At 46.8% G+C, this 20,624-nt stretch overlaps 1 protein-coding gene across 1 annotated transcript in view; it reads right to left on the reverse strand.

Annotated features, from left to right (window-relative positions):
• The window catches only part of afg2a (AFG2 AAA ATPase homolog A), a 67,261-nt gene that overhangs the window by 27,516 nt on the left and 19,121 nt on the right, over positions 1 to 20,624 (reverse strand). Inside the window, exon 15 of the mRNA XM_068740646.1 lies at positions 19,357 to 19,483. Within this exon, the coding sequence (XP_068596747.1) occupies positions 19,357 to 19,483 (127 nt within the window). The remainder of the gene's footprint in view (positions 1 to 19,356; positions 19,484 to 20,624) is intronic.

A 20,624-nucleotide genomic window follows, 5' to 3' on the forward strand; every position in this document is an offset into this window, starting at 1 on the left:
AAATGTTTCCCCTACAAAACTGAAAGCAGCCCATGCATAATTTTACCATATGTATATAATTTGTACCTATCGGATAACATTTGTTTATCTAACTATCGGTTCCAACTGTGTTTGGGCATACGGGATTGGTAATTGCACCATTGGTCAAGCGACTGTTTCAGGGAAATGGAGCGGCATGTGCCATCACCGGCGGAGGTGGAAAGCAAAGTACACGCTTGCCAGCTGAAATAACTGTAATATGGCAAGAGGGGGGGTGGCGTGCGAGGCAGGTGGGGGTTGCCGGCTCAGTCCATGAAATTAATCAGTTCAGTCAAGAATAGGACAGACAAGGGAAGACGAGAAAACCACAGCTAGGGTGATCAGGGAGACAAGTAGGAGAGTAAAGGAGATAAGGAGACCTGGTGGTGGAACCAGGAAGTGCAGAAGTGTCTACGGGGAAAGAGGTAAGCGAAGAAGAAGTGGGACATTGAGAGAACAGAAGAGAGTAAACAGGAGTGCAGGGAGATGAGACGCAACCTGGACTGGAGAGGACATTCAGTCACGCTGCATATTAAGCTCAACAAGATCATATGTGATTCAGACGAACATGAGATGTTCAAAAGTCAGGTAACTGATAATAAAGCGTGTGCTTTGGGAGCGATATTAATCATGACTAGCTAATCGTGCTATTTATAAATCAACATTTCCTGCCCTGAGACAATTTGCACATTTCAAATTTCAGACTTCAACTGCAAATAAATGCAACATATCTCTGCAAATCCAACCAACACCCCCCCCCCCCCCCACCTTTTCTTCACCTGTAGTTATTTGTGCTGGAAAATGTACCGACATAATTATTGTCACTGCCCTCATCACCGTAAAGCTAATTTTTGATCAACTTAACTTGCTTGCCACCCCCTCCTCTAACCTCCCTCCATATCTTTTTTTGGCGGGGACTACTGGCATAGACGCAGGGGGTGGGAGTTGACCGGCCCCCACCTCCGCATCTCCTCCATGGTGTTTATCCACTAATTGGGGCACTTCCTGAGACAGAGGCCAAACAGGGAAGAGAGGAATGCATGGCAAAAGGCCACTCAGACAAGCTAGCGTCAGGGTTAGACAGGGGGTGGTGATGGGAATGAGGAGAGGGGGTGGGTGGGGTGTACAGAGATAGACGGGGGCCAAAGTTATGGAACAACCCTTCTTCCTTAACCTTTTCTTTTTGGGGGTGGGGGCAAGCCCCTGAGCATGACATAACATTTCCTATTCTGTGTCTGCTAGCACGGCAGGTCGGCAGCCCACGCTGCGTATTACGTGCCGACGCCGGTCATTATTACGTGTAATGCACTAAAGCCTTCATTATTTGACCACTAACCCCTGCACCACCCTCGACAAAATGGCAGTTTTACTTGGAGAAAATTCGTATAAGTCATCGTACCGACAAATGGGAGAGTTCATTTTTTATCCCCGCTGACCTTCTATGGGCTCAGTTTCGTTTGATGTGCTCACTCTTTGAAGTTGGCCTACGGGGTCTATTGGTGTTTTCCTGGGGTTAGAAGTTGAGCCCCCACAGCATTTAGGACGTTTCGGGCCAGTTAAGGGATGCCAGATGAGCATCCCACAGTCCCAGGACTCAATTGTAATCGTTTGCTTACTATAAGTGAGAGACTGTGCGCCACAGCCACCACAGCGTGCTTCATTTTCTGTAACAACAAAAGAAAAACTAATTTTTTATAATACTGGGGACAAGGTAAGGTAATATGATTCTTTTAGAGCAGATTTTGTGTCCTGGTGGGCCTGATCTCACGTATTGACTAAACTTAAACCTGCACGAAACTGGTAATATTCAATGTAATCCCCACCCAGAGTGGATAAAAAGCTCTGCTGGATAAAAGGTCACAAGCTGGACATGGAAAATGCAGCTGGACTGGTGAGAATGGCTCTGAATAAACAGACGGGGCAAATCAAGGAAGGAGGAGGCGGGGCTGGTCGAGACAGACACAAATCCTTTCCTGTTGCCCTAAATAGCAACGGCCAGGGGAGAGGTACCCCCCCCCCCCCCAGACCTCCTGTCCTATCAGCTCCTAGGGATTCAGAGCAGTGGGAGCTTGGCCGGTCAGAGAGCGAACAATGTGTCGCAGCATCGGAGGTCACAGGAGTTGAGATACTTGTGGAAGTCTTTAAATGTCAACATAAAATAAATTACAAATAAGATTAATTTACCAAAAAGTGACAGAACAGAGGTGCACAGACGTGTCTACGATGAAACATTTGGATTAAACACACTGTGTTTCTCACAGCATGAAGTAAACACATGTTATGGCAGAAGCTTGAATTCTCTTTTGCGCTCTTTTTATGGACCGATTCTTTGACCAATGTTGAAGACACATTCCTTTAAAACTGTATAATGTTTTTCTAAGAACATGGGAAGCCGGTCCAAGTTAAGGAGAAATAAGGTAGTGGGGGGAGAGAAAAGGGCCACATAGAGGACGGGTTGGTTTGAAGCTCATTTACAGTTCATTCAGAAATGGGGCTATGGTGTTTGGAAAGAAAAATCTAGAAAAGAAAGAAAGAGTGGGAGGAAGTGAGACAAAGGGAATCCTTTATGAGTCAAACAGCAAGATGCGTGTGGCGTTCATCTGCTGTCCTCGGTCTATTGGCTGACCTGCAACTATAATCTGCAGGTGGCGTCCAACAGGCCCAGCCAATGGCACTCCAAAACAGGATGTCTGAAACTCCCCAGGCCAGGGACTTCCTCTCCCGGAGCGCCATGGCCCAGAGTTCAACCATCTCCCAGCCCAGAGGAGCGCATTTCAGATCTGGCACGTGAAACAGTCTGCAGCTCACAACCGAACACCCCCCCCCCCCCCTCCCGCTTCTCTGGCCCTCTTTAACAAATTTAAAACTACAGAAATAGTCCCCCTGGTGCTTTTCCAGAGGAAAGAGCTCTTTTTCTACTTGCCTGGCTTTGCGTCAGCAAGGGCACTGAGAGTGCACCCTCTGTGCCGCTAATGAAACTCGGCCTCGGCAGCCGACACGTCAAATTAAATGCAATGTGCCTTTCCACAACAGAACAAGTGAAAAGAGATCCAACCTTGACATGAACCGAAAATGACTATAAAGTCCACAAAGAGGATGCGCGTGTCATTTATGACGGAACAGAGCAGGCGGCATTCCCCAAACACAAAGTCATTAATGATTCCCATTTCTCTGGGTCAATAAAAGATGCTAATAACCTCACAGGGTTTTACGATCCCCGCCGTGCTGTTAAAACGTCCCGTTTGTCAAAATAGAAGCCGCACCTTGCTATGCAAATGTCAAATACTTGGCACAAATTTGAATGACATCAACGCCCCATGTTCCCATTCAGAAAAAAATTGTTCTGGTTATCACTTCTTCTCTCTGGTGGTTGAGGCCTTGCAGCTGCAGAAGCTGCATGAGCGGCGCTAATACCGTTAGCAAAGATAGATGAAAGATACATTTCCCTTTGAAGCAGTGGATGAAGTGAGGATCCGGGGGGGGGATTGAAGAATAAAAGTGGCCACATTAAAGGGAAGCAGGAGTCTGCTTGGGGGGGCTAAAGGGCAGGCTGGAGCTTTACAGGCAGGCACAGCTTCTCCAGCTATCCTCTTCTGTGCCACCCATTTGAATTGCGGTGACTTCACTTAGATGGCACGCTGCTTTGCCAATGTGGTTCCAATTGGGCCAGAACTGTACATAAACCCCGCAGGAAATGCAGCTGGGTGACAGACCCCCCCCCCAAAAAAAGGAGGCAGGGGAACAAGGAGTAAGGGTGTGTATGTGGTGTAAGGGCTGAGGAAGGGTGGGGGCATGATTAACAATGCCGACACTTTGAAGACAGGAAGACACCTGGCGACCATCTTGTCCCTGTGGGCCCTGTGCAGACGGTAATGCTTTAGCGTGTAGGAATTAAGTCCTACGCATCTCCCAGCTTTAGCACGGAACCGCTAGCCAGCTGGGGATTAAGCTCGGGAATCGAGACGGACTCAAGGAATGAGAAATTACCGTCGGCTCGACACAACTACATCGGACTCTCCGTCGACCTGGCAGCGCGCTTATAGAATGACGGATAGCATGCTAGTTTGTGAGCTAGATCACTTCCCTTATTGACTCTGATTGCGTTAAATCCCTCCCATAAGGCCGTGCATGAGAAGACTAATGAAGTGATGGGGCTATGTGTATTTTCCAGAAAGGATACTGTACCCTTCCTGTTTCTGCCGATCCACTAACAGCTATTGTTTAATAGAACCTCGCAAACAAATATCAGGCGCCATAAAAAAAAAAAACCCGGAGAAGCACTCTGAAAAAAACATCCTAAATGGAGCTATTATCTCACAAAGGATGATCATTAACGTTATTTCACCTCTGAAGAAATGTCCTCCCTCGGGCTTTCGAATTCTAACTTTACAGGATACATACAATGATTTACTCCCATTTTTCCCATTAAACAAACAAACAAACTAAAAAGACCCTCAAAACTCTATTTGTCAAATCCCCCACCAATAAACACATCTCAGCTTCCCAAGACAAAGATGGCAAAAAACAAAGTATTGACAGGAAAAGTGGCGACACAAAGCTGGACTGGGAGCTGAGAAAGGCCCGGGGGGGGGGGGGGCTACAATGGATCAGGGTTGAGGTTAGGGCTATTAGACCAAATGAGCTGGAGGATGTGGGGGGGGGGGGGTTCTGTGGTAGCCGCATCGAGTGTCTCTTCCTCGAGTCGTCTTTGTCAGTAATTGGTCTGGTAGTTAGCAGCAGTTAAGCATCTCTATAGCTGACCCCCGAGGGCTAAACCGCTAGCAACGTTCTCATTACAAAGCTCCCTTTGAAGACTCCAAAGATCGAGTCTGACCATTTGTTACGCTCTTCCAGCATCCAGCATCACTGTTGTTGACACGCCTCTACCAGTGAATGTATAAATCATAATGGAGACGCTCTCTGGCGTGATTACACAGCGATATGATTATTCTGCACAGCCGGATGTCCTGGTATGAAGGAACCTCAATAACTAGCTGCAAATCTAACTGTAGTAAAAGGGTTTGATGATCATTAGACTGATTCTCTTCTGGAATGGAGTGCAAGTGGGATAGGCCGAGATGTCCTCACGTTAATCCTCTAAAAGTTGATGGGAATGGATTAAATAACCGTTGCTTTCATTGCCTGCTACATTAAATGTGTCTACCTGCCCAGGTGGCCAGTCGCCGAATCTCTGACAAAGAACTTCTCATTGGTCTTGCGCAAACATGACTTTCGTACGGCGGTCGGTCTTGACATAATTTCATTTAAACGAATGCAGCTTCAACACCCTGAAAATAAATGATGCCACAGTGAAAGATATACACTCGCACTTACAAAAACAGTAAGCTTTGGAAAGAGACTGCCTCGTGTCCTTCAGAGAGAACAAGTGGTCCATGTGCATGTGTCATGACCCAGCCTCTATAAATATACACATGGTGGGCCAATAGCCACAAAACATGCCACAAGAAAGAACGGTCCTTTGCCGCGGTGCAGCAGGGAAGGCTTCAGCCCCGGAGCGCCGCTTCAAGCAGATCTCAAATCAGCACTTTGGGTAGAGCAAAACATATGTTAGTAATGTTATGGTTAGAATTAGCTTCCTTGTTTTTTTTCCAGCGGATGTGGGTTTGATCCCTTCGGCCTCTGAGCTCAATCAAGTCAATCTAAAATTAGCAGGCTGCCCCCTTTTTCTCCGGAAGTCAGCTAATTCCCCCTTGATTGGTCGGAGAGAAAGAAAAAAAAAAACTGGGAAAAGCAAACATGGTAAGGAACGTGGAGAGTGGGTGAGTCTAGATTGTGGCCCCAACAGTTATGGCGTCGCCAAATATAGTGACAGGTGCAACGGCCAGTAGTCGCCAATAAACACATTCGTAATAAATATACGCCGCGGCCAGAAATGGGAACGCTTCATCAGCTGTAACTGTTATTACGGTGGGTATCGAGTTTCTAAAATTAGATATGACTGAGTCCCTTTGTCCTTTGTTAGATAAAGGCAAACTAATAAAAAGGGGCTCGGCGGCAGGAATACATAATGTATGTACATGTATATGAAACTTTCTACTCCTTTTCTACCATGAGTGGAGGAGTTTGACGTATTTTAGCATATGGAACGCCAAACCCAAGTCATAGGATTGCATGGGAAAAGAACAGCGTGGTAATTACGCTTTCTCAATTAAAGACTTTAAACAGGCACCATTGGGTGTCCGTTTTACAACCAGAATGTCGGGGGGGGCGTTCATCTTCACAACTTGGATGCTGGTAAACTAGCGTGATTGCTGCAGGGTGGAAACTGCCAAAATGTTATCTTGCATTGAGCAACTAATCAATGAGCTACTGTGGCTACTATGACCAAGGGACAAGGACGCAGTCACCTCTGTGTCAACAGCACCCCCCCCCCCCCCCCTGAACAATTACGCAACATTTGCCCTGGCCTGAAAGGCAAATGGGGAGTTCTGCCCAGTAATTAAAATAGAGGCTCAGGAGCCCTTTGGCTGTGACTGTTTCAACGTGCAAATCATTGTGACCTGGGTGCAGAGTCAGCCCAGCAGAGTGAGCGCCTTGTTGCAAACTGTTGTGCAATGTCTGTGTTGCTGCGCTTCCTGAGGACCGTGTACAGCTGAACAATCGCACCATCGACAGCAGATGATGCAGACAAAGCTAAAAAAGGAAAATCACTGCAGCCCTGGCTGCTGTCGTCACTGGATTTGCAACCCCCCCCCCCCCAAACAAAAAGAAAAAACCCTAACAAAAGAAATATGTTGTGCTTGGCTATCCTGTTTTGTACATTTCCTGAAATCTAAGGTGCAGGCTACAGGAAAAATCCGGTTTGTGAGCGAAGGTCAGCCTTCAGAGTTGTAGGTCTGGAAAAAACATTATGTGGAATGGAAGCGAAGACACAAGGGCTCAGTTATTTCCTCTCTCTTTTCTTTTCTCTCCATCAGTTGAGAAAAGGGTTGAGGGACTTTTCTTGGGGTGGTGTGGGGAGGCTATCCTCCTCGGAGTATATCGGGCATCACTGCTGGGAAGGAAACAACGACAAGAAGACTCAGGATGCACATGCGTACTGCTTGCGTAAGGGGGGGGGGCAGTCAGCTGGGTGTTCCCTCGCTTCGACTTCTTGAACTTGACGAAAATGATATATTTCCCCAGCCCTTAGCAAAATGACTGCAACCAGAGGAAATGAAATCTGTTCCCCCAAAAAAAGACCTTATCAAGTGTGTCGTGAAGGTTGCACAACAGCTCAAAGTGAAAAGTAATCGCCTTTAAAACAATGAGCAAGAAATAGAATCAGGAAACTCGTGTTTATATGAAGCATGTCCAGACCATTTTATTTCTAAGGCTACGCTGAGTCGTGTCTGGCCAGCTCTCTTTTCCTGATTATAATGAAACGTTTCGTGTTCATTGGGAAAACAATACCCACAGACTTGCTCTCCTCTGAATATTTGAACCCATTTTTGATTATTTGGCTCACTTTGTTGCCTATTTCTGGGAATGCCAACAATCCAGCTCAACCAAATTGCCTTGTGCGCCCTCATTTTACAATTACAGCAGAAAGACAAGTGTTCTGGGTCACTCTGCCAAATGGACACCATTACTCTGGAAGCGTTTTCAGAATGCATACAAGACCTAGTCTTTTGTGAGCAACCCTGTGGGTTTCCTCAGGTGCTCAACATTTCCCTGCAGCCCTTCCAAAGCAAGCGTGTTGGTTAACCACCCAAACCACTCGAGCATAATGCAATCTCCGATTCACAACACACAAAATGTATTGGCAGCAATCCACGGAACCCAATCCAGGAAGGGAAACATTTCTGAAAGCAGACTCTTGTTGAAAAGGCCTAATGAATGGTTTCTAATCTATTCTGAATGATGTGGAGGCTCTAGGATTTTTCCAAATGTCCCCAAGTTTGTGCTTTTTTTGTTCTCCTCATTCCAAACTACCAACAAGGGAGCCGGGTAGCCGGACAGTGCTGCCTCTGTGCACAAGGATTTTCCAAACACAGAAGGCAGCTGTCCTGGAATGTGCACCGACATACAAGCGAGCTCAGAAATTATAGCCCTGGTCAATGCTAAAGAAAATAACATTAATGTAATCTGTAGAGCATGTAGCTTTTAATTAGTGGCCTCCGTCATCTAATCGGTTGCTGTACGCTTCCCTACGCCTTAAATCGGGATTGGACCAGTTGACCGTGCTGCATTTAGTGTGCTTTGCTTGTCTTGAAAGAATCCACACCGCAATCAAACCGAAAAAAGGCGGTTTTCAAGGGCAGCATAGTAAAACCACGACAGAGAACAACCTCATTCTTTCTTTAGTTTTTCCTATTCTTTAAAAAGCAAAATCTATTCGGATTGAGGGACTAACCCGGAGGAATGCGAATGCGAATAAAAACTGGCTGTAAAGAGTCTGAAAGTTTGTCAAGCTCAAATTCATTGATTACAAAAAACGATGTCAAAAGTCAGAGTCATTGACATAAAAAAAAAAAAAAGAAAAAATACTACCGGTACTCTGGTTTTATAGTAATGTAGGAATGTGGAAGAAAGGCATTATGAACCGCCAATTACTTCGGCACTTCCTGCCCATACTTTTATTGTGTCCTTAGACAACCCTGTACTTTTGCAGAACATGCATTTAACTCCACTGTGAGAGTATGCAATGCCCCATTCATTCAGAAACGGCGCTTTTGCCCGTGCTCAAAGGGCTCTTCATAATAGCTGGTGGAAGCATTATCTGAAGACAAATGTTTACCCATGACCTAACAACTGAGTCACGTTTATTGCACGCAACAAAAGGTAACTGAGTGAAAACACACAGGCGATCGCAAAGCCAAAGCCTACTGTGGTATGTTTACAGCTGGGCATGTGGTCTTTTAGCGACTCCGTGTCAGTTTGCAGTTGAGTAAACGCTCAAATGTTGCTTTTCATTCGACGTGAGCGAGTATCGCATGGGATGCAGGTACGCTAATGACTGGCATCGCTCAATCCGCACATGTGTAGGCGTGTATTTGAGAGAGATAAAGCAGAAACTTAACTGCCGGAAAGCGGTTCTGAAATTGTTCAAGCGGAGAAGAGCGGATGCAGCGCAGGCTTGATAACACTGCCGAAATCTTTTATAATCAGCCTCCGCTGGACTGGAGCGATGCGTGGTGGGAAAGGAAGAGAAATAAAGAAGCAAAACATTTGCAAAGAGGACAAAAAGGGAAACGTGAGCGGCGTGCAACTGGCTGTCTGCTGACGGACTGCAGAGAAGGCTTTATGAGGCAGTCGTTTGAGGTCGCGGACCGGTCTGGTTGTCCGGCCCTTCTGGATTCTCACCTCTAGACACATTACTCGTGTCGTCCTCTCTCATGTTCAGGCTCTCCACTGGCCAGCAAATGAATTTATTTGCTACTGGGGCAACTCAAAGTAATGTACTCCTACGCAGATATCCCACTCACCACAGAACGCCAAAGAAGCCGAGCCTGAGACACAAGTATCCGCCATTAAATCCTTCCATTCCCAGAAACACACAGCAGATAGGAACACTTTACTGTAATTTGGTGCAGCGTGGTTGGATTCGAATCTTGCTTTGACTGCTGCTTCCTGATAAGACAGGCGATTTGAAATATTAGCCCATACTGCTGACCCGTAAAAGGTTAGCCGGCTGCATAAAATACAATTTGTGTAATTGCCCTAAAAGCTTGAATTGCCCAACTATTCCACTGGCAGAGGATATCTAAGGTTTGCATGCATTATTTAACCTAATTTACTAAATACTTCATGTTCTCTGGAACCGCTTTCGCTGGCAAGATAAGAGTTTGATGAGGTTTACTAAAGATACTGCATCTGGTTTAGATATTTATCAACTAGCGCCGGCTTGAGGATCTCAAATGGGTGTCAGAAGGTCACAATATTTTGAATCTGTATTTGTTTCACTCTGTGGTCATGCGTTGGTTTCTCCATGGAGCTAGAAGCGATTAAAAAGCAAAACAAGCATGTGACTCGATGTCAGGGAGGCAAAACAAGATTTCAAGCGCGTAGACCGTCTGCATCAAGCAGCCGAGGGCGGCTCGCAAGTCCGTTTAGCGTTTAGCAGTGAAATAAGACACCGATCGCCCACGGATGTAAGTGGTACCTGAATTACGAGCAGAAAATTAGGGAGGTACAGGGGGCAACCGGATAAGTAATAAAGATGATGGAGATATGAGGGAAAGAAGGAAGGAGGACGTGAAGGGGGAGTCCAAGGAAAAGACAGAGTTTCTCCTTTCTCCTTTCTGTCTGACGAATGCTCGAACGTGCCTCTCTCGCTCGCCCTGTCTGTTTACAATTACTGTGCTTCGAATGAATCTTCCACGAATGACCGCTCAACTGGCAGCCCCGGCTAGTCGGGAACAAGGGAGCTATTAGCGGAGGAACTGAGGAAGGAAGGAAGGAAGAGGGGAAAGCCAAAGGGGAAGGCAGTCCAAACTCAGAGGCCCCGGCAGGGAGCGAACGGGAAGGCGAGGAGGGAGGGAGGGAGGGAGGGAGGGGGGAGGCTTAGTGGAGGGAGCGAGGGAGTTCAGCAAAGAGGGACGGGTGATGCAGAACGAGGGCAGAGCCACATCTCCTCCAGGCCATCTAAAGCTCCCGGGAGGCTGTGGCATCCCCTCGCCTCCTCCCGGAAGCAGCAGGAGGTGAAAGAGATTCGTTTTTGGGCACCCTCTGGAATTATTTTATTTCTCAAGCGACTGGATTTAGGATGGGACCTCCCTTTTGACACAAGAAATACATGAGAGCATGTCGTGTGTGTGACCCCCCCCCCACCCCACCCATGTCAAGGATCTTTTGGTCATAAGGGAACTTCTGGGGACTTCCTGAAAGCTATAAATTACTTGGACTTCAGAGATGACATGCAGAGGAGGGGGGGAGAAGAGCCGATGACCCCTTTCCACAAAGCGCACACGCCCATCCACACCGCGGCGCGACCCCAGACCTTTCACACGGCCATTCATCAAGCAGACCCTGTGAAAGAGGAAATGGAATGACACTGCGCTGTCGCACTCGTTCCGATGCATCTGCCAAGTCTTTGCTGCAGGGCCTCAAAGGCCTCACTTTTATTGTTGTATCTCTGCCTGACCTCGGGGGGGGGGGTCGTGCTGTTGTAAAAAAGGTTCCACTCAAAATCCCTGGCAGTCCACTTGGCTTTGATTGGTGAACTTTTGAAGGGAGGAAGAAAAAAATAAAACAATATAACAATATTATATTTCCCCAAATGTAACTATTATGTAAAGTAATAAGAGGTCGTAGAACAGATTTTACTTTTTGGCTGTTGGTCAAACACAAATAATCCTTTAATAAACCTCATTTGGATGAAAAGAATATTTAAAGTCATTAATATTCTGACATTATGAAGATCAAAGTTATTCAAATAGCAACCAGGAGATTAGCAACAAACATAAGCTGCAGGCGTTATCCTAACGTTAATGCTAATTGTCCCTCCTCTAAACACACACACACACACACGCACACACACACACAGCTGAAGGCTTTTCATACATCCACAGGAATCTACTTAACCACATGCTTAACTCGAGCTGATATATGCATGCAGCTCCAGCACACGGAAACACAACTCCCCCCTTTGACAGCCAAAGAGCCCCCCCCCTCACAGAAGGCCCTGGTGGGATTGATTTCACTTCAGCTACAATGGGTAACTTAAATCTTGATGGAGATGACTGAAGCCGGCAGAGGATTTATACGGGGATACGTTACTCCCACCTCTGAAATGACTCCGGGAAATAGTAGCCCATTTGTTTAGCCCTTCTCCAAACACAGCGATGGGCTTTGTTGAGGTGAACAAAAAAAACTGCACGGGGGGGGGGGGGGGGGGGAGACACGCCATCAACATCACGGGACCCCCCCCCCCCCCCCTCCTCCACCAACTCCCATTTCAAATCCACCCAAATCTTACACCTTAACTTCTTGTAAGCAGCTCTTAATGTGGTGTTGGGATTCCTGCAGCAGGGAGCTTCAGCGGGGGACATTTGGAACAGACAAAGGGGTTATTATGTGTCGCCCCCCCCCCCCCCCCCTCCAGTTGGCCCCCTACCAGCTTCTTTTCTGTATGTGCATGGATCTGATTGTATCCTGACGATCACGAATGATGACTCCTTCCAGCGCCCTTGTTTTCACACAAACCATAGATGGGGCACCAAACAGGCGGCGCTCTGTCCCTTCAGCCGCCGCTCTGGACTTGGACACGGCTGTTGGACAATGTCAGGCTGTCCAGAGTGTCTGTGGGCCCGGTTCTCGCTCCTGTGGCACTAATCGGCCCACGCCGCCAGCTTTATCTGGTTGGCTGTTCGGCCCAAAGTGAGCCGGCGCACACAATTAGAAAGCGAAAAGAGACAAACGCAAACAGACGAGGCTCTTCTGACGCAGAAACGTTTTCACCGTGGCACGGCCAGCTCGGCTAAAACGACGGCTCTTCTGACGCAGAAACGTTTTCACCGTGGCACGGCCAGCTCGGCTAAAACGACCGACAACCAACAGAGAGCATCGGAGCCGTGTGAGGGGAAAGTGGAGCCAAATGGTCGGCAAACAACGACATCACCACAACCAGGGTTTGTAAGTCCGGCAGTCCTCGGTATGGAGAGTTATTTCCTCTCCAACTAACGTAGAACACGTGTGCCGGTGATCAGTCAGCTTCAGTCTTTCTGGCATGTCTGAGCGTGAGCTTGTTAGCAATAAAAAGACAGCGCCATCGTTGCTAACAGTGCCGTTAGCCCAATCGGCTAACATAACAGCTGATCTTTTCCAGGTAGACAAACTTCCTTTATCTCTGTGGATGATTGGATTTGCTAAATAATGTTTAACAACGAAGCATCTGCACTGAAAATTAAATGCACAGATCTAAGCAGAATGGACAGACCATGGATTGATTGATTGATTGATTGACTAGGAACCAAAAGACATGCTTATTGATTTGTGTTTTTTTATTATGATTGCTCATATTACACTTTAACTTTACATCACCTCACTGATGATGTGTGCTGCAGCCAAACAGAGCTCATTCTCATGCCATAAAAGAAAACACAAGCTATAATTAAACATTCCTGCATTTTATGGTGAAAATGTAGAAATTCACAAACTATTTCAAGTCTGCACACTAAAACAAGTCCACGTCATTAAAAAAAAGAGCACAGAAGGATCTTTGTCATTTTACAGATATGGATAATAAAAAAAGAAGAAAGATTCTAGCGCTCCCGTGGTGCTGCAGGAGGGAGGGTAGGAGCAGCATTTAGGAGAATAAATGAGATTTCCTGAACTGAGAGCATTCCAAGGGCGCCGGTGGTCTCAGCTTGCCAAGAGGCAAGACGACACATGCTGGAGATGTCTGCCAGGTAGCAGAGCACAAAGAGCCCTCATTTCCTCCCTATCCCTCCCTCCTCCTCCTCCCCAACACACACCTTCCTCCACCATCATCTCTCTGCAGCTCCCCAAAACAGAGGAGCAGCTGGCAGACATGCAGCGTCTTTTGATTTATCCAAGCAGTTTCTTCTTCTTCTTCTTGCATTTCAGAGGCTTCTAAGACCGCTGCTCAAACTCTTCTTAGATTTCACCAAATTTCTTCCACTAAGTTTGTGGCCGCGTAAAAACCAGAGTCGCTCTGGTCTTGCAGGGATTTTCTCTTCTTCCTGTATTTGGTTAGATTGGAGGCTTTTTGTGGTCGTATTCTTGGATGAACGCATGCGTAAGCTGATACTAATACAGTCCTTGAAGTCTGATACTTGCCCGGGGATCCTGCTCCCCCAATGCTCACACACACACACACACACACACACACACACACACAGCTTCCCAGAGCTCATCCATCCCTAGGTGGCATCCCGTTTCTCGCCTACAAAGACACGCACACACTTTTTGTAGCTTCACTAAGCCACAAGCCAAAACTTCCACGCTGCCTTCTCATTACTGCATCTTAGAAACACAACCCGGGCACGAAACGGTCCCGTAACTGGACGGCGTTCAGCAAAAACGAACGCCCCAAAGCTGCAGCTGGTGATTAATAATGAGAAATCGCCCCGCCACGACGGGTAAAAGGAACGCGACGTGGACGCAGAGAGGCTCCAGCAGCGACAGTGTGGGCAATATAGACAGCTCAGCTCCAGCAGGACACCCTGTACCGAGGCAGCGGGGCCCTATTCAGAACTGTGCAGTCAGGAATAAACAGTGAATGAGCTATAATCCTTTAAGACAGCACCAATAGAGATTCCATCATGCTCGGCTCGTCACGAGAGGAGAGCAAAGCTTGGGAGATGATAACGTCAGTTCAACACAAAATAAAGTACGGCCTGTTTTGACTGGGTGGCTTCCAGCTGGTCTTTTAGCCAAGAGTTGTTTCCTGTTGAGTGGATGCATGGCTCAGGTGGAGGTTTCTGCCAAAGAAAAGGCGAAACAAAAGGTATTCATGAAGGAGAGGTCTGAGGATCCTTCCACGGCCGCTTGACGCCGCCGACGGACAAAGGATGAAATGTTGCGCGTGAAATTTAGACACACGATAACACAAGAAATAACACACAATGTGCACTCGTTTTATGAGCTGCTTTACATTGTTTGCCATGCGTATTAATGATAATCATGCAAATGATCTAAAAAAATATTCCATGTTGAATAATGACATTAAAATAATTTATCATTTTATAGAAATGATCAGGTAAAAAAAGCAAAAGATCTGCTCAACTTTGTCATTAAAATATGAAGCTTTGTTTCTTTCATTTCATATTTTGTTAAAATGTGCAACAGTATCAAGGATCTGTTTAATATAACTCATACTATGGTGATGCCGTGACCCCGCCCTACTCCCCCTCTGATTGGTTTGCTATCAGAGCAGAGGAGGAGGGGTCACATTAACACATGACTAGATCTAACACATGATAGATTTAAATAGAAGAGAGAGTCACAACGCAGTGCGAGAGACAAAGTCAAAATAGTTTGAGTTGCATGACAGCAGCATGCATGAATTGAAAGCCACACACACACACATATATATAAAGAGAGAGGGGAGGGGTCAAAGCTACACTTAGCTAATGCCTGAATATTTACCAAGTGGCCCACTAATTACAGTCTGGCAGAATTCGCCTGTGATTACAATTAGCAACGTCCAGACGGGCTCAGAAAACACTGGCAGATGTTCAGGTATTTATCCGACTTCCGCTGAAGCCCAGTAGGCGAGAGCGACCTCGTGAATTAAAGCACCTTTATCAACACGGAATCACAAGACGGCCCCCGCCGATGGCGGCAAACGGAGAATTGTGTGGTTCTTGGTTGAATTCAGACGAACTCGTATCATAAATTGCGATCGTGTAGCTAAAGTACAACGCTTGCATGAGTTACTTGATGAATGTTCTAGACCGCACGTCCACGAAGGCTCATAAAATATTTCACAAGGGCTCGTGTTTCAGTGGCATAACTCGCGCTGTAGAACTTCAACAGCAAAAAAGGACACAACAGTCAAATTATTGTGAATTTAGGACCTAGAACGTCGTTACAGTCTAACCCGCAAAACATATCAAACGTGACGTAGTTCCCCGAGACGTCCACTTTAAGCCTGTTTTATACGCCGGGATTGATTTAGTGTGGCATGTTCCTGCTGTCGCAGGCCAAAAAGAACATGTCGTTATCACTTCCATCTTCAAGCACATACTTTATCCTCATGCAGTGGGAACTGAAAACACGTTTATTCGTTGGGCAACGCGGTGGCAGGGCTTTTCATGTGAATGTTCTCTGGCGGGAGGCTGATCTGTAGGAATTACCAGGATTGAAACTAATTCTCCAAAGAGCCGACCCATGTCGGGTTTGGCACCATCTCCTGCACAGACGCCACACTGCAGCGCAGGGGGGGGGGGGGCTGATTTTACCCAACGTCAAGAGACGAGACCTGAACGTAAGTGGACAGAAAAGAAAAGAGACTCTTTGAAGCTGCGGTTGATGAGCGTTACAGTCAGAGCAGAGGAACGTCTCTATGTCTGTGTCACAAGTCATCGGTAGCCGGACGCGATCTCATTCCAAGCAGCTAAATATGTCAATATATATTCCATTTTTTCCAGGAATGTATGTTTTTACAGTCGCAGTCCTTGATTTGTGTTTTTGAAGTTTTTTCTTGATTAAAATTTGCTAAAAGCTCTTAACTTAGTTAGGATTTTCTTCTACAGCTCTGTGACGCAGTGCTGAGCTAAATGCTAATGTTAAAATGCTAATATGATCACAGCTGGGACAGGCATGTAAAAATTTTAACCACACCGAACATGCAAGTGGCTTAGCATGCTATTTTAGCATTTGAACACAGCCACATAGGCATGCTACTAGCATAAAATCTAAGAAGCATTCTCTTACTGACTTCCGTATGGAGAGCCCTACAGCCTCCGCTGACAGCCATGCTAATCGCTGTTACGTAGCTTCGGGATAGACGCATTGGCCTTTCAACTATAATTCTATTGCCTCCGTTTTGCTTTCGGCCCTTGATCTGATAAGAACACAGTCGGGAACTTCTGGTCCCAAACAAAAGACCCATCTGCTACTAATCTTCTCCACTGCAAACCCCCGGCCCCCGCGCCTGCCGATAGCCCGGACGAAGCCCGGCGAACGTTAGGACAAACAAACGGGTTACCGAGTAAAACAACAAACCGACACCGTCTTTTCCTGAGGAGAAGGTCAACAAAGGACTCGGAACAAAACTGTAACCGGCTAAAGGGACACAATTAGCTTCAGGGTTTGCTTACGTGACTAAAACCACCTCTTTATGAACTCTGCAGAAGCGAGACAGGTTGGAAAGAGTCTCCGAACTCTGAACGATCTTTAAATCGGACGAGGAGCGGAAATAAACGCCGCCTTGAGGCGTCGTGTGAAAGACATCAGGCCTGCTACTTTCAAACCAAAATAAACTCGACTTTCTCCCCTCCATCCCTCCCCACTCCGGTCCATCAAACAGCTGAGGCCCCCAGGAGCCTCGACAATGACTTCATTGACACCCCCGGTGTCCCATTAATCTTCATTTGTCCCATCACATCCTCCCATTGGTATGGAAATGCTCTCCCATGTCCGGTGTGAACTGTCAGCATCGACGGTGGCAAAGATATAGGGTGCTAAAGCCGTGGGGGGGGGGGGTCATCTGTTTCTTTGCCAGCTTCATCTCCCCATGTATGTCATATGTTCCTCATTCAAATGAACCTCGCCAAACACACACACACACACACACATCCTCTCGGTGGGGGTGCAGGAAGGAGGAGGTAATCTGATTTCTCAGCTGCCCGGGAGACCACTTCCTGAGAGGGAGGCCAGCTTGTGGATGGACGCCTGGGGTTTCCCCATCTGTGCACCCAGGGGCTTGACCCCCCCCCCTACCTACCGCTGTACTCTCTCTCTCTCTCTCTCTCTCTGACACACACCCCGTTTCTCAGCTGTTAATAGAGTTTGAAATAAGACGACGACCATTTGCAGAGGTGGAGGAAGTCGCTGTCATTCCCCGGCCGCAGCGATGGATCAATTCACCACAAGTGGGCTAGGAAAGGGGTGGGGGTGGAACACGCGGGGATGAGGGGGTACCCAACATTTATAAGAGGGGGATTTCTCCAAGGAGTATCTCCGTGCGCTGATGGATTTGCAATGAGAAGTTAGCTGTTCGCTATTTATTTTTATTTTTTTTATGCAGACGTGGGGATGCTTGAGGCTCTTTTTGGAGTTGAGATATTGGAAAAAAAGGAGTAAAAGAAGAAGAGCAAACTATGTTTGTGTTGGACTGGGACTGGCAGAGTGATCTCTGAAAGCAAAACACTAATGACATTCAATTTTATACGTGAAACTACTCATCAAAAGCTAAAGATACCTGCGACTGCCTTTACAGTGGTACTATAAAACAGCTTTTACACAAAGTAATCAGTGAACTACTAAGTTTCAGAAGAAAATAAGAGCAAAATATGTCAGTCAGATTTATTCCGACTCGAAAAGTTGTATTATTTGGACTGAAATGTGGAAAGAATTCCTCAAAATCTGAGCAGAAAACATCCCAAACATGCGAGTCTGAGCAAGAATTACTGAAATATAGTTTTTGCCAGAGTTCAAATTCACCATATGTCAGAATGGCCGAAAAAAAACCTGGAAATAATGGAAGATTGATGAATGTTTCAAAAATAAAGGACATTATTTGCTGCTCAACATCATTTAAAAAGGTGGGTATGCTGCTTTCTAATCTAATCGACTCTTCTTGACAGCGTTAAAGTTCATGAAGTGCATCTAAAGTGAGTTCGGAAGGAAAATCAAAGACAGAAATGAAGGAAGCAAAACAGAGACAGACGGCAGCTCGAGCAGGAGCTTAAGAAGCGCCGCGACATCCTCTTTTCCCGAGTCCTTTTGACGAGGGCCAGACGCCGTCTTTGATTAGCGCTCAGGAAATTTCGTTAGGACGGAGATGGGTGGATAAGAGACAGGAGAAAGCTTTTGTGGATGGGCAGAGGAAGAGGAGAAGATAAAAGGGTAGGAAAATAGAAAAAGGACGAGGGCAGAGCATCTGAACTAAACCTGGAGCGAAAACAACAGAACGAGATTTGAAATGTGCATTCATTTATTCTGTCATGGCTGCCAGACGCAACAGATAAAGTCCTGATGGCTTAAAACATGAACATATACAAATACAACTCTAAGAGCCTATGACAACGTTAGCATCTCTGCTTTGCGCTAAATGCTACCGCCAGCTAACGTGCACTCAAACAGCCGGATGCTGAGCAGGAATAAAGTTTGCTCGGCTCCTCATTTTGGTTTAGCATGTTAGCATGCATAAGGCTAATGGGAACGCCAACACTACGACCCCATGAGGCGCTAGCATGACAAAAAAAAAAGAAGATCTGAGCATTTTCAATTTAAATCAATGAGCTGATCTGGATCAAACCACACTTGACAGGTTGTGTGTGGCAGCAATGGATAAAACCTAGCAAAGAATCATGGCGTTAATGTTGTTGGTGTTCTAGATGAGAAGGTGAGTGCAGATGGTTGAACCTTTGGTTTGAGTTTCCCCCTTTCCAGTCTGGATTAAACAACATTTGATCCCTTGGAGGAGTTATTCAGCGCCGGTCAGCCAAAGTGCTAAACAACTGCTAAAACACTTTGAAACCAAACACCCCCCAAACCAACGAAGCCGTGAACGTTCGGCTGCAACAAAGCGACGCGGTGACACCGTCTGAAGAGAGTGGCGTGGAAGGCCCGCTAGAGCGAGCGACCTTTAACCTTATCAATCATCTACAACAGGAGACGAGCGGGACAAACACACAACATCCCCTCAACCTTATCAATCATGGACCAAAGAGGAGGAAAGACGGAGCGCCGGCGCCCGTTTACCTTATCGATCATGTCGGGCCGGTTGGTGGCGGCCAGCACTGTGACGTCCCGGAGCTGCTCGACGCCGTCCATCTCTGTCAGGAGCTGGGCCAAGACCCGGTCGCCCACGCCGCCGGAGCCCGTGGAGCTGAGGGGGATTGTGGAGAAGACAAGACGGATGAGTGGCGAGGGAAGAAAGAGTGGAACGGTTGATGGAGAGGGAAAGGGACGCACGTAGACTGTCAGGAAAAGGAAGTTACTGATGATAAAAGGGAAGAAGCGGGAATAGAAAAGAGACAAGAGGGAACATAGAAGGAAAGAACGGAACCCAACGCGTGATGGACGACCGACGAGAATCAGGAACACTCGAGAGGCTCACTGAGGTGGTTTCAACAGAGGAAGAGGAGGAGGACGAAGATGCATCAGGCTTCATCGTTAATACATTGAGCTGGATTTGTTGGAGGTGAGACAAATATAGAGCATCACTGGCTTCAACCTTTAAGAAACGCATCACTGTATTACAGAGAAGTTATTTTTCCATAACGCAGACAGTCTCACACACACACACACACACACACACGCACACACACACACAGTCTCTGTTGACGGGGCCAGCGGAAGTGCCAGACGTCATTAACAGAGACGAGGCTGCAGAGGAGCACAAAGGAGCACAAAGGAGCTCTGTCAATGAGATACGAAGGGAGAGAGAGAAAGATTGGATGAAGAGAAATAATGGGGGGGGGGGGTGAAAGGGAAGGATGGAATCGAATTAGGTAACGGAGGACAGGGAGGATGACTGGAGATGGGGGGGGTTACGAGACACAGAATGCGAGGTGGAAAACAACTGGAGGAGAGGAGGAAAAACGTGGTGAGACAAAGAGGGAGGGAGGAAGAGAAGGAGAGACGACGAAGAAACGAACGGAACGTTTAACTCTCAGTCGTTGTTCTGTTCAAATTCAACAGTCTGCCTTTCATTTCTCATCATTATCTGCCGTTTGCTGTTCCAGACTCTCCGTCGGGAATGCAGGCGCTTTAATTTTCATTTCAGTCCATCTCTCCTTTTTTCTTTCTTGTCTTCTCTCATCCATCCATCTCCACCTCCATCCACATTCATTGTCTGTTTTTTTTTGTTTTGTTGTCTCTCCGGTTTATTCCTCTTCCTGTCTTCCTTCTGTCTTCTTCATTTCATTCCACCAGTTTGGACTCGTGGCGGGTCGGCTGACAGATTTACAGGTGCCTCTCATCTCCAAAAAGAAAAGACAGACACACACACACACACACACACACGC

This window comes from Brachionichthys hirsutus, chromosome 6 (genome assembly GCF_040956055.1).
Source record: "Brachionichthys hirsutus isolate HB-005 chromosome 6, CSIRO-AGI_Bhir_v1, whole genome shotgun sequence".
Taxonomy (NCBI): domain Eukaryota; kingdom Metazoa; phylum Chordata; class Actinopteri; order Lophiiformes; family Brachionichthyidae; genus Brachionichthys; species Brachionichthys hirsutus.